This window comes from Macrotis lagotis, chromosome X (assembly GCF_037893015.1).
Source record: "Macrotis lagotis isolate mMagLag1 chromosome X, bilby.v1.9.chrom.fasta, whole genome shotgun sequence".
NCBI classification, from domain to species: Eukaryota; Metazoa; Chordata; class Mammalia; order Peramelemorphia; family Peramelidae; genus Macrotis; species Macrotis lagotis.
The window spans coordinates 311,067,866-311,085,979 of record NC_133666.1 but is presented as its reverse complement, the minus strand read 5'-3'; the positions used below and the strand labels follow the sequence as shown (position 1 = coordinate 311,085,979).

The 18,114-nt window shown below is 39.2% G+C and overlaps 1 protein-coding gene across 3 annotated transcripts in view; it reads right to left on the bottom strand.

The window, feature by feature from the left end:
- LOXHD1 (lipoxygenase homology PLAT domains 1) overlaps positions 1–18,114 on the bottom strand; it is a 266,512-nt gene that overhangs the window by 180,365 nt on the left and 68,033 nt on the right. For all 3 annotated transcript variants that reach the window (XM_074203499.1, XM_074203500.1, XM_074203501.1), the window contains exon 5: positions 4,983–5,081. In XM_074203499.1, the coding sequence (XP_074059600.1) occupies positions 4,983–5,081 (99 nt within the window). The remainder of the gene's footprint in view (positions 1–4,982; positions 5,082–18,114) is intronic.

The following is an 18,114-nucleotide window of genomic DNA, read 5'->3' as shown; positions in this document are numbered from 1 at the left end:
ATGAAGGCTCCCTCATTCCCCCTCACCTTCCCCCCTTCCATACCATTGCAAAAACTGCATGAAATATCTTAGCCTATTCTACCTTTCCTTTTTCTTATTCCCAGTACATTTCCCTTTCACCCACTGACTCCATTTTTATAATATATTATATCTTCAAATTCAGCTCTCTCCTGTGCCTCATCTATAAAAGCTCCTTCTACCTACTCTATTAAATGAGATGGTTCATATGAGTATTATCAGTATCATCTTTCTAAGCAGGAATATGCACAATTCATCATCATCAAGTCCCTCATAATTTACCCTTCTTGTCTACCCTCTCTATGCTTCAACTGAGTCCCATACTTGAAAATCAACTTTCTGTTCAGCTCTGGTCATTTCAACTGTAACACTGAAAATTCCCACTGTTTCATTGAAAAATCCATCTCCACCCCCCCCCCCCCGGAAGGGGATGTTCAATTTTGCTGGGTAGTTGATTCTCAGTTCCATTCCAAGCTCTTTTGTCTTCCAGAATATTATATTCCAAGCCTTAAAAGCCCTTAATGTAGTTGCTGCTAAGTCTTCTGTGATCCGGACTGCAGCTCCACAATATTTAAATTGTGTCCTTCTGACTACTTGTAATATTTTCTCTTTGACTTGGGAGTTCTGGAACTTGGCTATAATATTCCTTGGGGGTGTTGTTTTTTGGATCCTTTTACAGGGGAGATTAGTGCATTCTCTCAATTTCTATTTTTCCCTCTGCTTCTAGAATCTCAGGGCAATTTTCCTGTAGAAATTATTTAAAAATGAAGTCAAGGCTCTTTTCCTGATCATGACTTTCAGGTAACCCAATAAATTTTAAATTATCTTTTCTGGATCTGTTTTCCAGATCAGTTATTTCACATTTTCTCCTAATTTTTCATTCTTTTGGTGTTAAATTATTGTGTCTCGATTTCTTGCAAAGTCTCAGCTTCCTTTAGCTCCATTCTACATCTGAAGGATTTGTTTTCCTCAGAGAGCTTTCTTATATCCTTTTCTAAGTGGTCAATTCTGCTTTTTTAAAGCATTCTTCTCCTCAATAACTTTTTGAACCATTTTATTCATTTGACCTAAGTGGTTTTAAACATGTTACTTTCTTCAGCATTTTTTTGGATCTCCTTAACTAAGCTGCTTACTTCTTTTTCATGTGTTTTGTGCATCTCATTTCTTTTACCAATTTTTCTTCTATCTCCCTTATTTGATTTTCTAAATCTTTTTTTAGCTCTGTCATAGCCTGAGCCCAACTTCTGTATTTCTTGGAATCTTTAGATGCAGAAGCTTAGACCTTCTCATCTTCTAATTGTGTGGTTTGGTCTTCCATGGGACCAAAGTAATTGTCTATGGTCAGGTTTCTTTTTTCTGCTTACTCTTTTCCCCAACCTGTGCCTGGTTTGGGGGTGCTTCCCGATCTTCTGAGGTCCTTCCCCCAGCAAGGACCTCAGTGTATGAGGCTCTGACTGCTCTCCTGGTCTATTTAATGACCACAAGTGTACCCCTCTGCCACAAGGCTGTGGGGGGGGGACCCTGCCCTATGGGGTGCCTAGACTGCAACCAGGGTCTGAATGTGGTCAAAGCCCCAGAGTCCTATTCCAGGGACAGAGGACAGGCCTCAGCAATCTCCCTCCACTTCCTTACCTTCTGTCACAACAATGTTTTCTAATAAAGCTCTGATAGCTAAGATATATAATGAGTCAATTCAAAAATATAAGTGCAAGCCATATTGCCCATATATTGAAAATCATTGATCATAAGAAAACTGAAAACAGCTCTGAAGTTCTTCCTCACACTCACCAGAATAGCAAAAATGACCTAAAAAAAGGAAAATGAATATTAAAAGGTGTAAGAACACTAATGCACTAGAAGTGGAACCTATGAATTGGTTTAACCTTTCTGGAAAGGAACTTGGAACTAGACCCCAAATTCTTATAACAAGTTATCATAGTAAATCAAAACAAAACTCTCTGCACCTCCTTTTGATCTAAAGATATATATTATATAGGAACATATCAAAAAAAGGTCAAAGACAGAAAGGAGTCATGTACAAAAACATTCATAGAAGTACTTTTGTTGTTGCAATTAACTGCAAACTAAGAGAAAATCCATTGATTTTTGAATGACTGGATAAATTATGGCATGTGAATACAATGCATTTTTATTGTGCCATAAAAAATTGAAAGGTCTCTAGCCAGAGTAACCTGGAAAGACTTCTAGTAATTGATTCAGAGTACAGTGAGCAGAATTATTTAATTCATAACAATAAATACAACAAAATTTTAAACCAACTTTAAATGGCTTAAGAACTTTGATAAATGCTATTATAAATCAGTCATAATTTCAGAATATTAACAATGTAGCATTCTACTCACCTCTTCACAAAGAAGTGATAGAGTAAAGGTGCAGAATGAGAAATGTTTTCAGACCTAGACAATATATAATTTCTTTTGCTTTACTGTGCTAACTTGTTACAAGGAGAGGAATTTTGGGAGGGAAAGGAGAATTATGGGGTGATGTTTCCCTCTCCCTTATTAAAGAAAGAAAGAAATGATGATTTATAAAACATTAAAAGAAAATGTACAAAAGATATTTGAAAGAGAATTAGAGGCGTAGCTAGATGGTATTGTGGATAGAGCACCTGTCCTGGAGTCAGGAGTACCTGAGTTCACATCCCGCCTCAGACGTTTAATAATTGCCTAGATGTGTGGCCTTGGGCAAGTCATTTAACCCCATTGCCTTGCAAAAAAAACTTAAAGAGAAGAAAGAGGATTAGAGGGAAACAGATAAGTGAGAGGTTTTGAACTAATATAGTGAACTGAATAAATGTTTACAAAAATAAAAAAATATATAACAAGAATCTTTATTTTATACATAATTCTCTTTTTTCTTTGTCTATAGAAATGTTAATACTTTTTAGTGTTTATCAAGGTCAGAATAACAAAAGAAAATTTTTATTCTCCTGGTCAACACCCCTTCATCAATTTTTCCCACATTCCAGTACCATCCCAACTCACTCATCACCCTCCCTGACTCATGATCTATACAACCCTCACTCATCCTTCAAGGTTTAAATTCTACCTCTTTTTTGCTATTAAAGGGTTAAGCACCAAAACCTCCTGGTGCCCACACTATGCATAGAACTCACCCCCTTCCTGATATTTTCTACTATGTATGCTTATCTTTTCTCTTTGGGGAAGTGAAAAGTAGATACTCTATTAAAAAATAGTTCACCAGACTAAACGATTGTTAAAGTTCCTTCTAGATCTGAAAATCTAATTCTAAGGAGACAGGAGGTAATTATGTAGAAGTGGTATCTTACTTTCCTGAAGTCATATCCACAAGGATGATTTCCAAATCCTCAGTAAGTTAAGTATGAAGGTAGGTAAGGACCCAAGATCAGCATATAAAGAATTGTCAGCCAAGAAGTGGAAAGTCAGGGATGATATGACTAACTAGTGTCTAGTCTGGGGAAGTACAAAATACTGATAAGTCACAGTGTCTGCTCTCCTAGAGCTTACTATCTAGTGGGAGACACAACACGTACACAGAATTCCCATGTCATGACTTCTGTGCCTCAGAGAAATGACAAAGTGTGATACTAGGATAACCTAGAATGAATTAATATATCTGTAAATGTATAGGACTTGCAGGTACTTTGGAGTTTCTCTTTCCCAAAACCTTTTATTTTACAGGTGAAGAACTGTGATCCATAAAGGGAAAGGACACATTTATGGTCAACAAGCAGTTTTAGAAACAGAGTCAGTATTCTGAAAAGAGGCAAATTGCATCTCTTTATAGGTACATCCATGTTCATCCAATGTTCATCCAATGGTCTTTTCCCTCATTTAATCTGATTAAAGGAGGGTTTTACCTGAGCTATATAAATAGCTCTTTCTGAGGGCTTCCTTAAAGCAAAGACACACTTCTTGAAATCATGAATATTAAAACTCTAAGGCATTCATCTAGGCCAATGACCTCATTTCAAGGATGATAAAATTGAGACCCACAAAGGTCAGGTCTCTGGCCTTCTCTCACCCTACAATTTTCATAGAAATGCTATCCTTCCCTAGTGTCTCTACACTTGTGACATGAGAGGTGGGAAACCAACCAGACTGAACAAGAACAGACCTATTCTCATAAAAAGTCATTCCTGGTTCCCATTGCACAAATGATGAAGAGCCCTAGCATCCAACACATTGACTAGGAAGAGCAATGGAGAGCTTCTCAAGACCTGGAGGTGCCAGATCTGAGGGAAGTATGCCTGTCTGTACAAAGAACTATCTCATACCCCTATTCTCCTCATAGCCTGCCTCCTAACTCTCATTCTCAGTGTCTCATTATAAACTTTAGAGCCTCTTGTATGACTAGAACACTCAATAATTAAGGTCTATTGTCTTATCCATTATTGATCTCTCTAACTACTTTGTGAAAGCCTCTAAACCCTCAAACTACTGGTATCAACCATTGTCACCAAAATTTCATATGAAAATAAGGTACAAAATTTAGATGACATCAGAGTACCATTTTTTGACAAAGAAAACTATACTGTCAAAAGAGAAAGATTTTCCTAGGGAACTTAGTCTGGGGGAACAAAGGAACCAGAATTGCTTTGGGTCATGTGATAGGAAGAAATTTCAGAGAGTCAAGTAATACCTTATCCTGAAAGATGAATAAACCACATTTGAAATATAAGCATTGGGCAAAGTACCCCACATCATCATAAAACCTGCTTTATTTATAGAGCTTTGCTTTCCAAAGTGCAGCCTTGAAGTCTCCTTACTTGACAGGTTGGTTTAGCATTTTCTACAGTTTACTCTCTTCTGCTTTTTATCCACATGCAGACACTGGATTCCTTTCATGCAGAGTGGAACCAAATTTATGGTCTAAGCCAGGTTTTCTGGAAAGTATTTTCCCTAAAGCCAACCTAGACTGACATTAGAAGAGAAGCATGAAAAAAAATCATCTGGAATTACCTGTGTCACCATATTCTCCAAAGATATTAATGAAGACATCTGCATCTGTCCCAGCACCAATTATATCTCCAGTGTATACTTTGACATCATACTTGTTATCTGGACATAAAGAGAGGGAGAAAGAAAGAAACTCATGAATCTTTCTAACAAGTTTAACTTAATTTAATTTAATAGATGCTTGCTTCTAGCAAATTTAATTTAATAAATGCTTGCTGATCATCTGATTGAACCATAAAATGTACAAGCTGAAAGAGATCTTCAGAGAAAAATCTAGACCCAGATCCCTTATTTTGCAGAAAGGGGAAAAGGAAGACAGAGAATAGAATTGATGAGTCACATATTGAACATTATCAATAATACTGGGAAGAAAAGAATATGGACTTGATTATTCCACTTACTAATAGACCAATATATTTCAGATAATTAAGGTATGATAGTCTGTCACCCTCGATATTCACTTTTTTTCACTTATAGTAAGCTGTCCTTACTCCAAACACACTTTTACCCTATACTTTTAATGGAAATGTCATCCTCCCCAGCCCATCCCAAGTGTCTCAAAATTTGTGATATAAGATGTGGGAGAGCAACCAGACTGAGCAAGAATACACCATTCTCATAAAAAACAACTCTCCGCCCTTCTGTTTCCTCATTTGTAAAGTTCAATACAACAAGCATATATTGAGCACTTGTTATATGCAAAGCACTATGGTAGGTATTGGCCATTCAAAGACAAAAAAGAAAAGGTTCCCTCAAAGAGCTTATAACTCTAGGGGAACTACAGAGATCAGTAAATACACAATTCAGGCAAATTGGTAGCAATAGAACTCAAAATTGGGGAATGAGGATAAGAAAAGGTTTTATGTAGTTGTAACAATTGAGCTGAGTCTTGAAGGGAGACAAGGAATAGGAAGAGGAGAATCAGAGAGAAGGGCAAGGAAGAGGGAGAAGGGTGGGAAAAGGGGAAGGGGAGGGGAAAGGGGAGAAGACAACATGTGTTGTGTCTATTATATAGTCTTTGGAGGGAAGTTTCAGTGGCACAGTGGAAAAAGTGACAGGCTTGAGGTCAGTAGACCTGAGTTCAAATCCAGCCTCAAACATTAGCCCTGTGACCCTGGGCAAGTCACTTTAATCTTGGTTTTCTCTCTTTCCTCATCTGTAAAGTGAGCTGAACAGGAAATGGCAAAGCATTCCAGTAATTTTGCCAAGAAAACCCCAAATGGGATCATGAAAAATCAGACATGATTGAACAACAAATGTGCCATTTGTCCATAGTACAATTACTTTCTAATGAGAGGCAGCAACATACATAAAAAACTGTCTTCAAAGCCAAGAAAGCAAATTGACATATTCTGACATATTTTGACATATTCTGCATTTTTGACTGTGGGAAAGTGACTCAATCTCTCCATGCTCTAGTCAACTCTTTACAACTATAAGTTGCAAAGAAGATACCACTGAATGGGAAGAGGGAATTTTTCTTCAAAGGAGTCCCTTATGTCAAAGACATCACAGGTCCAGTCCTTATGCCTGGGTGACAAAGCTAGACTAGACACTGGAAGAATAAACAAAAACTACACAAGATGGGATGAGTCATGACTAGGCCCATGGAAAAGGAGGGTCATATCAGTAAATCATATATCTACCAAAGTTTTTGAAATGTTTTGAAACTAACTTGTTCAAGGTAATATTAGAAAGCGTAGCTCTATACATTCTCTTCCCTAGTTCTTCTTTAAAAAAAAAACCTAATCTTTCCTTCAGGTTCACTTAGAAGAAGAAAAAATGCATATACCCCCAAAAATGTGTATATGACAGCTAATAATAAAAAATATTTAAAGATCAAGTTGCAACAACAATGCCAACAACAGTAGGGGTGACATTTCTCTAACACTTTGAAGTTTACAATATCCTTGACATGCTCATCTAATCCTCATAACAGTCCCAATATAGCCACATAGTCATTATTGTCCCATTCTCCAGATAAGAAAAGTGAGGTTCAGAGGTTAATTAGCTTGACCATATCCCATAGTTAACCAGTGTTGGAGACAGGATTCAAACCTAGACTTTGAAGAAGACTAAAACCCCAAAGACTCAAGAGTAAAGGTGGTAATGGGGGAACCTGAGTCTCACTACAGACTCTTAAGGTGGAACACCAGAATACCCACAGTGGTCTGTTGCTTCCAGGAACCTGAAATATCATGTTTGTGGCATTCCAGGTCCTGGAAGGGACTCACTGCCCTGACAAGCTTGAATCAGCCAGATCGCCTCACTCCAGGATGCCAGACGCTCACTCTCCATCCTGCCGCAGTGTTCACTGTAACAGTGCCAGCTGGCTTGGGTTTCCAAATTCCATCCATTTTGCTTAACTTTATTCTCTAACAAGATCTGAGGCCTTGTCTCAAATAAGAGCAAAACCTTCCCTTGGCCTGTAAAAGAGGCACCCCATGGCTGATCATAACATGGACTAGAAACACAAGAGAAGGCAGTTCAAATTCCAACTCATTTTATAGACCTAAATGGCATACCTGGATCCAGGCAATAAGGAGTCAGGATAGTTAGGCAAAAGACCAAAATTCAGAGGGAACTGGAAATGTTTATCCTGGAGAATAGTAGGCTTGAAGGGAAGGGGGATGGGAGTGGGCAAAATTACTTCCTTCAAATTGTGGAAGTTTGTCATCTGGAAAAGATATTAGATTTGCTCTGGGTAACTCCAGAGTAACAACCATTAAAATTATAAAAGGCAGATTATGTTTTTCGCTCTGCCTAAGATTTTAGCTATGTATTAAGGAAAGACTTCCTAACCATTAGGGCTGCCTAATAATGAAATGGCCAAGCTGTTGTGGAAGAGATCTCTACCCCCAACTCTTACTAGAAATGCTCATGGGGAAAAATTCTTGTGCTAGTTGGCAGCAGGAATTAGATTTATAATATTTCTTCCAAATTTAAAATTGCCTAATTCTATGTCCGAGAGTGACCTGCTTAGAAATAGAATCTAGGACCAATAAGGCAAGAGATTAAGTATTCCTGAACTGTCAAAGCAAAGGGGAAGTTAGAATGAACTTTAGAAGACCTCAGTGTTTTAATAGTTGAGATTTTATAGATGAGGAACAGAAAATTAACATGACTTGTTCAAGGTCTGCTACGTATTAAGAATTAGAACATAAATTTGAATCTAGATCATCTGAATGCAAATCCAGGACTCTTCCCCTATGGCATACTTCCTTGCATCAGGAATAAGCCAATAGGAAAATGGATGAGGAGGGGTAAAGGGTCAAGGCAGAGACTTTGGAGTGCATAGTATCAGTGGTTAAGTAGAGGTCTGAAAAATATGTGACCAGGGAAGAGACAAGGGAATTAGCAATACTAGTTTCTAGGGACAATCCAAGGGTCTGGGAACCCAGAGGTGGAAATAAAGAAAAGGGCAGCCAGATCTTGGGGACTAAAGCAGGTCAAGGGTCTGGAAATCAAAAAGGCCAATAGATCAAGAAGATGGTCCCAGCAAAAAAGAATGCAAGGGTGGCCTTGATTATAGGACAAGGAAGATTTTGGAGTCTGGCCACTTATATAGGACAAGGAAGATTTGGAGGTCTGGCCACTTATAAACAAACTGTAAAGTATGGACATTTCTTAAGAATAATGCAAGTACATCTAAAGAATACCTGAAACTAGTTAGAGAATGAATGAATAATATATTTATTAAGTACTTCCTTTGTACAAAGTACAAAGTTTTAAGCACTGGATATATAAAAACAAAAATAGTAATACTCCTTGCTATCAAGGAGCTCATATTCTAATGGAGAGAAGATTTGTGCCTGCAAAGATCTTCTAATTACATGAAGGGCAGAGGTTAAGAGCTGAGGCTGTCTTTTCTTATACAAAGAGCATCCAAATTGACCTACAATGAGGTCTAATTTATTTTATGCCTTCTATTTCATTCTATCTCACCATGCCTGAGGGCATGATTCTATGTGATCATATGTGTGTGTGTGTGTGTGTGTGTGTGTGTGTGTGTGCCAAATGATATAACTTGCTTGCTAATATTTGGAACAGAGTGTGCCCTTAAGACATTGTCTGACTAGAGGGGAGATACTCAATCTGCGTAAAAATGGGTATACAACTGGATTACACACTGCCCTGCCTTGATATGAACAGGAATATATGACCCTGTTTTAATAGCTACCACAATGAAATTATCAATGGTTTGTGTCCAACCCTTAGACCCAAAGTTATAAGCAAGATGAAAGTCAAAGAATTTATTCAAGGACACTGACATCCAAGGGGCATGCTTGCTTTCCTAGAAGTCCTCCAGCCCACCTTCACCATGAACTTCATGGAACTCTATTCTCACTTCCTCATCAATGCTTTAGTTACTCCTCTCCTTGGGTATGCCTTCCCCCTATACTATGATTGCTCACCTCTATCCATGGATTGAGGAGGGTGATATCAGCAAGTATTAGTCATGTTGCCAAGGTATATACTGGACTCCTTGAAGGACAATTTGTCCCCTTTCCTGGTACTGTATTTGTGACAGGCTGTCCTCTGTGATATCCATCCCTGAATTTATCCCAGATGAAAGAATTTCTACTTGCAACTCTGCTCAACCAGAATTTACTTGACAAAGAGGCTCTTGGGAAAGGAATCAGAAGATGTAAATAGGAATCTAGCCTTTGTAGATGAAGAAACCCATACTCATTACTGATTCTTCCTAGTGTTGTAGTGAATGCCTGGACCTTTATGTATCCAGTCACAAAGCTCCCCCCCCCCAACTCTGTTATACTCCCAAGAAAGAATTTCCAGAACAGAGAAATTATACTAATTACAAAAGGAAAGATACCCAGAAACCTCCAATTGCAAAAGTAGAATTTGAAGTAGGATAAGGTCCTATTTCAATTCCATACATATTTATTACGTACCTATTATAAGGTACCATATGAGTCATTGACAGTACACAACAAAAATAAAAAATAAAACTCCCTGTCTCAAGGAGTTTACATTCTAATAATGGATATGATATAGGTACAAATAAACATTTGGAGAGGGGAAAAGCACTGTCTTCATCAAATATAATTGTTAATATAGGAAAAAGTTTGTAACACCTAATGTATACTGTATAATTTATAGTTTTATAGTTATTATTTTATTATTATTTAGATGTTAGTTAATTTTTATTAATATGCTATATATTTTTTGATGGAATATAAGCTCCTTGAAAAAAAGGATCAGTTTCGGTTTTGTCCAGCACCTTGGACAGTGCTTGGGCCATTATAGTTGGATCCTAATGTCTGCTGATTGATTAAAATGACTTTTCAAACACAAGTTTCCAGGCACCAGCATTTGAAATTGCTTCTCTATGCTGATAAATACTAAGCAAATGGAAAGAAAGAAGGAAAGAAAGGAAGTAAAGCCTATTTATTATATGCTAAGCACTATGCAGAGTGCTGTGAATGATAAAACAAAAGTGATACAGTCCCCACTTCAATGAGACCAATAGGGGAAAATAACAGGTGAAACAATATGGTTGAGAAAAGCTGCTAGATTTCTTGGGGTGATGCAACCTTGCTCTGTTAACTTCCTGTCCCTGCAGGCCACCAGCTTTTCCTTCTGCCAGGTGCTAGCAATTCATTTGTAATCTACTCTGTGAATTGTTTGATTCACAATTTACCCTCTACTTCCCTTAGTTTCTAGGAGCCTCCTCCAGCTACAGCTATTGCCCCCTGTCTCAATCTGTGCAAAGCAGGGAATAAATTCATTTTACCATAACATGAACTAAACATAAATAGAAAGGTAAAGCAGCATTTTTTAAGTCACCTAAATGGTACAAAGAAAATGAAGAGTCAAAAAAAATCTATGCAATAGCATAAAGAAAGTCAGCATGGAGTTGGAAAAACACAGATGAAAAGTACCACTGTCCCAGTTGATACCATCCTGTCAAACATAAAGGACTTTTCCCTTCTTGCTGTTAACAATCTGATTAGTTGTTGCTCAGAGAATTTGCTTTGAGAGGGTGGGGGCTTGTTTGTTGGGAAATATCTACTGTATCAAAGTAAAACATCTATATATTTTTAAAGATGTTTTAAATGACCAGACATATCATACTTAGAAATAGCACAAAATTGGAGATTATCTGATGGTGTGGATGATCTGATGATTTAAATCAATAAACATTTGTTAAGTGCCTCTCACTAGCCAGGCACTGTGTTAAGTGCTGCTAATTGATAATTAAGTGCTTTATTGTGTCTCAGTCAACCAGCGGAGGTCAGATTGAAGTTAAGAGCCAAGGCTTGAAGACAGGAAATAGTTGCGTATTGGTTGGCATGATGCCATGGAAAAATGATTGGATTTGTAGTCAAAGAGCTTGAGTTTAAATCCTTACTCATCCATGGATGAGTCCCTATGGGACCAGGGCAAGTGACAACCTCTCTGGGTCAGTTTTCTCAACTGTAAGAAGGAGGTTGAACTAAATGATCTTGTGTGATCCTATCATGCTCTAGTTGGGAGGGAAAAGAGATGTGACCATAGGGCACAGAAGTGGCAGTGGGATCAGAAGCAGAGATCTATGCTAAAGGTTATTATTATTATTATTATTAATAATAATAATAATTTTATTATCCTCATTATCATAATTATCAAAGTTAGCAGTGATGCTTCATATACATTATTTCATTTGTGTCAAAATATTATTATAAAATTGTTACTTATAGCTAACCTCATTTGACAGAAAAGTTTGTGAGGTTCTGAGAACCTCTCAAGTTCACTTAGGTTAAAAATAATTTGCTTATGATCGCGAAATGTCTCCTTACTCTAAGTCCAGCCAGGTGACCAAGTGGATAAAGCACCGGACCTGGAAAAGGGAAAACCTGAATTCAAATCTAGCCTTGACAATTCCTGTTGAGTTGTCTCTGTCTGCTTCAGTTTCCTCAAACGTAAAATAGGGACAGTTAGTACATTGCTTTGCACATAGTAAGTGCTTGATAAATGCACCTCTTTCCAGTAACTCAAGTTGTGTGATATAGTGGACATCTGAAAGGAACAGACTAAGTAAAATGCCTATAATACTAAGGATAAGTTGGAGGTGAGTGCGTGCCAAAATAAGGATTAAATTTTACAACAGATAAAAATTCAGAGTCACTATTATGGGAAGAATGGGGTACAGTGGGAGACAGTGACAAAATAAAGCATAGGAGAATCCATATACTCCATGCAGGAGATTTATCCAGGGATACTGACCACTAAGGCCAGCTGCGGCAAGTGGTGGCAGAACCACTATGGTGGTATTTCCTCCAAGATTCTTAGTAAATCTAAATAATGAGAAGGAGGCTGATGGATTTGGCTCAAACCAGCCTCTGCATAATACTGATAAAAAGTGTTTAGTGAGGGTGATTATAATATGTCCAGAGAAGAAACCCACTGAAGGCAGGAAGAATGGGGCACCAATCCAATGAATTTAGTCTTGGGTCTTTCTCCCTATATGTTATTAGTGTGATATCTGGGCTATTGACTGATATCTGTATTAATGTAAGTTCATGACATGTAGAGACAAAACAAAAGTATTCTCAAATCAAATTTTAAAGACAAATTCAGGGGTTGCTGGGTTGTACAGTAGATAGAATACCACCCTTGGAGTAAGGAGGATCTGAGTTCAAATGTGGTTTAAGATGCTTGACATTTATTAGCTGTGTGACCCTATACAAGTCACTTAACTCTTTCTTTGCAAAAATAAAAAGGGGGGCAGCTAGGTGGCATAGTGGATAAAGCACTGGCCTTGGAGTCAGGAGTACCTGGGTTCAAATCTGGTCTCAGACACTTAATAATTACCTAGCTATGTGGCCTTGGGCAAGTCACTTAACCCCATTCGCCTTGCAAAAAAAAAAAACCTAAAAAAAATAAATAAGTTAAAAATAAATTAAAAAAAGACAAAATCAGCTAAGTGACAGGAACATATAGTCCTTAGGAGACAACAAAGATGGTTCTCTATCTGGCCCTGGGGGACATGTCAGTGAAGAGAAAATGTCAACGATGTTTACCTGTGTACCTCAGTTTCAGAGAGAAAGTACACACCAACTGATGATTTCCTAGTTTTAATTAATTATTCTTGCTAAAATTCAGCTGTTTCTAAGCCCTTGAAGGAGCATAAATGCTTTTTAAATTTTGGCATTCTGGGGCAGAGTCTTCATGACTCTGCCTAGTTTCAGTTCTGATGATAAGTGCTACTCTTCAGCTTACACCAAGGTTGGAAGAGTGAAAGATGATGAAAACTGTGGGCAGATCCAATGTAGGGCAGCCCATCTGAATTATAGCAGCTGAGCTCTTTCCCAATTCCCTGTCCCCAGAGAAAGGTGCCCAGCAACTGGCATCAGGCATGCATAACAGAGTGACTGTTAATGATAACTTGTTTTGTTCTCCATGTGCTCTGGCAGAACATTCTTTTATGGTAGTCCTGTGTGTGCTAACCCTGCTCACTTCCCTTTCTTAATAGCTACAGCAGTAATAGCTCACATTTCTAGAGTGCTTTATAGGTTACTAATTACTTTCTTCAAAACAATCCTGGAAGTATGTTAGGGCAAGTATTATTATTCCAATTTTACAGATGAGCAAACTGAAGCTCCAGGAGTCACTAGCTTGTGGCCATATAGCTAGTAAGCTATCAGAACCATAACCTTTCTAGCTCTAAGTTCAATACTCTTCTATTATACTATATCAGAACTTCTTTGCACTGAAGAAAATATTTAAGAATTCACAGAAATCTTTCAACTCTCTGGGAACAATGATGGCTTTCTCCCTTTTATTTAGATCAAGGATCTCAAACTCTATTTTGTCTTGGACCTCCATTGCCACCCCAGCAGTCTGGTAATACCCAATGCTCATTTCTGAGAATAATGTCTGTTGCCTACATTCGTAATTAAAGGAAATATTAAATTTCAGTTAGCTGATTTTTTCCCATCCAAGTTCACCGACTCCCTAAAATTTATTTTAGGCTAGAGAGGTAAGCTGTGAACACGTTAAGAATCCCTGACCTTCAGTTAAAAAGTGTTATTTCCTGATTAGAAAAGTCTGTAATCAATAGAGCACCAGCACCAGCCCTGGAGTCAGCAGTACCTGAGTTCAAATTCAACCTCAGACACTTAATAATTACCTAGCTGTATGGCCTTGGGCAAGCCACTTAACCCCATTTGCCTTGCAAAAACCTGAGAGGAGAGGGGAGGAGAGGGGAGGGGAGGGGAGGGGAGGGGAGGGGAGGGGAGGGGAGGGGAGAGGAGGGGAGAGGAGGGGAGAGGAGAGAGAAGAGCCTGTAATCACTGCTACTGGAAAAGCTAAGGTTGATGCAGGGTCTGAACTCAGAAGTTCTGAATTGAAGTGGGGTTAAGCCCAGCAGGTGTCTATACTAAGTCTGGTGAACCTCCAAAGAGGATTTACCAAGCTGTTTGAAGGCTTAATTAGCACAGGTCAATACTTTGCCAATTAGCAGTGGAATCAGGGCTGTTAGTGACCCCTGAACTTCTTCTTCCTTTTTTTTTGAGAGAAAATTGTACATTTTATTCACAAACCTTGCAAGATACACCTTACAAGGTATGGTTACTTCACCTAGGGGTAAAGCACCGACCCCTGAACTTCTAGGGTGAGAGACACAATCTTCCCCCCAAAAAAATTGTCATTTCGTTCACCTCTCCCTTTCTCTTTTTCTCCTTTCTTATGGATCCATCAAACAGCTCTCTTTAACACAGGGGAAACTAAGGCACTGGGAGCTCAAAGCAACATGAGGTTCTGGAGAAGAGAAATATACAAAATCCTCAGACTTTCCAGCCTGGCGCTCCCAATCTCCCTGACTGCCACCCCCAGCTCTATTTTGTGAACACAACATCACACTACGACCCCCAGAATGAATCTCTGGAAAACCAAATTTCAATCATGGTACAGGGGGAGCAGGGCAACAAATCCCCTAGCCGACAGAACAGCTGAGACTAGACTGGGCTGCTCATTATGTTCCCTACAGCAGAAGCCAAACATATGCCCCTTTAATTAAGCCACCTTTTGATTGCTAGGGAAAATTGACAATCCTCTCCCTAAACAGCTCATTCTTTGTGTTCCGAGTTCCATAAGGAGCTCACATGTTGCAGTGGATTTTTTTTTTCCTGAAGAACAGAGAATCATGAATGAAATGACCAGAGTTTCTTTTGTTAGCCTTAAAAGGCATTGGTGAATCTTATTTTTAATAAAGAGCTAATACAACACCTCTTTATTTTTAGCAAAAATGTTCATGGTGTGGTTTGATTCCCTGCCACCCATCCCCCCCACTCCCATTGTGTCCTGATGGGTTTTACGCCCCTACACACCACACACTTCCGGGGTTTAATAATATCTGAGACAGAGGTGGGAGAAGTGAGACATTCACAGCCGCCATGTAGGAGGAGATGAAAGCCGGCAAAACACAGCAAAGCTTCCCAGGGGGGTGGGGAGATACAAGGCCGAAGATTCACTCTCCCACAAGAGAAGGTCTCAGGGGTACTGACAGAAGGGAGCATATGAGAGCAGTGAATTTGAGAAAGGCAGAAGGAAGTACAAAGAAAGAGAAATACATATACATTATTCTATCTCCCTATTATGCTGTATTTCAATTAAAGATCAAATGCCAAGGTAACTTCTGATATAAAAATGACATTTGTATAATATCCTGCATAACTACAAGAGAACTTTACTTGTTTCTTTTCTTCTTCACAACAGTCCTATGAAAGAGACAGGGTAAGTACTATTCCCATTTTACAGAGTGGGGAAACTGAGATGCAGGCAGGCAAAAATGATGTGCCCATGCTTACATATTCAGAAAATTGTAGAGTGGGGATTTAAGGCCAGGAATCCTGATTCCAAATCCAAGAGTCAAGGCAACAATGGGTTCAAGACCAGGAAAACAAGTAGAAGTTAAAAGACAAAGATAAGAAAAGGGTCATGCCCCCCAGGCACTTGGAATTCAGGAGAGATAGGAGAGCCAGTTTGGAGGCTTATCTGTATAGAAATGATTTATGAACCCATGGGATGTGGTGAGATCCTCAACCAGAACTGTGGAGGAAGGAAAGAGAAGAGGACCCAAGGACAGAGCCTTAAAGAAATCTGCACTTAACAGGATGAAGAAGAGGGACAATTTAGTGAAGGAATCTGAGGAAAAGTCAAATAGGAAACTGGAAAACCAGGATGTCAATGTCAGGAAAACTGAGGGAGGAGAGGGGAGAGAGACGAGGACTGGGGGGCTTCTTCATGAGGTGCTATCTTCTGACCATAACCTTAGACAGTAGGAAAAACCAAGGCAGTGGTGAACCCTGTTGGCAGCTCCCCTTCCTATAGTCACACCATTGAACAAGCCAAATGGTCTTTAGAAAACATCTAGGAGAGTGGTAGTACTGTGAAAGGAAAACTGACTCTATAGCAAGAAGACCTAAGTTCAAATCCTGCCTGGACACTTTCTTTTTGAATGACCTTGGGCCAGTCAGTTAACTCCCTGAGTCTCACCTATAAAATGAAGGGGTTGAACTAGATGACCTCTGAGATTCCTTCCCCCTCTAGTCAATGGGAGGACAGACCTCTTCTAAATCTCCTTGCAATCTCTGCTGTTCTTTTGTCAGCATAGGCTGACCTTTGCAATTTTCTCTAAATCCTCTTTAAATTCTGCTGTAAAATCCTTATTTTATTTTAAGAATCCTGATTTCCCCAATAAAATATATTGGAGAAAACCTCCCACAGATACCAGAAGGCAGGACAAGGTGGGAGGTCCTTGGTGTCAGGCAAAGTATTGAACAAGCAGGAGATAGACAGGAACAGAGAGAGCACAGGCAAGCAGACAAGAGAACAGATGCCCAGCCCCGGCAACAAGGAAAAGCCTCTGATCCTGAGACAGCTGGCTGTGCCAGCATCAGCTGCTGAGCTCCTCTCTCTTCCTGGTGAGAGCCAAATTTTAGTGACCCTGACCCAGAGGTTTGCAGTAATGGTAACTAAAAACAGCTGGCTGGCAGTAGGGAGGGCAGGAAGCAGACAATTCTCCACAAGGCATTTCCCTGATAAACGAACTGATGAAAGACCTCCCAGAAAAAGGGTTGCCACTAATTAAGCAGTGACCTGGTTTCCTGAAGGGGGGAGTTGGAGCACCTGGGGGCCCAAGTAAAGAAAGTGGCAGGTTGGAATAACAGCCCAAAGAATTCTAGATACTCTAGTCTTTGGATTTTTTTTTTGACATAATATTGTACCCATGAAATATGTAAGCCTTTGAGATCCTAACAGAACCTAAGGGTTCCAGGGTGTGAAAAGCCTCCCCACTTGCAGGAAAAAAAATTGATATAGGAAAATCTGGATGTTACAAGTTGATTGTCAAAGTCATCCTGGTTCCTGAACCTATGTGTGAACCAGGTGACTATGCATTATAATTATTATTAATGATGATGATGATGATAACAACAATAACAAGCATTTTAAAGTTTAAGATTATCTCATTTGATCCTCACAATATCCCTTCAAGTCAAGTACTGTTATTATTCCCATTTTGCAGATGAAGAAACTGAGGTTGAGAGAGGTTAAGTGACAGGAGTCACACAGCTAGGAATCTAATAAGATTTAAACTTGGGTTTTCCTAATCAAAATCTATATTTTGTCAATTGTGCTACCCAGCTTCCAAGGCAAAATTTTTATCTGTACCTCGTCCAACCAAGGAGACTTGAGACCTAATTTTGTTGACCTTGATAATCAAATTGCAAAGCCATGTTTTTATAAAATAATTTTGCTTTCAATGTGAGGCATGGGGATTTTGTAGTTTGGATGAGATTTGGGGAGGGTAGTTGGAATGGGGAAGTGCCTAAAGATGAAAAGCAGAGGCTCCAACTGGTGGTAAAGCATATGGGTTGGAGAGAGGCCCATTCTTGGCTGTTCCAAAAGCCTGCTGGGGAATTCTGGCCCCTAACTGCAGCCATCAGAAGCTTCAGGGACATGTGGAATTCCACATAGGAAATGATGCTGGGTCCCTTCCAGCAGTTTGTAGGTGACTGTCTGGTGGGGAAGGGACCAGGACTTCTGCAGGATGACCCTGGCCTGGCTACCCCAGGCTCAGGGTGCCACAGCAAGTAGGAGTGTGAGTTCCCCCTAGTGGTTCCTATTCAGG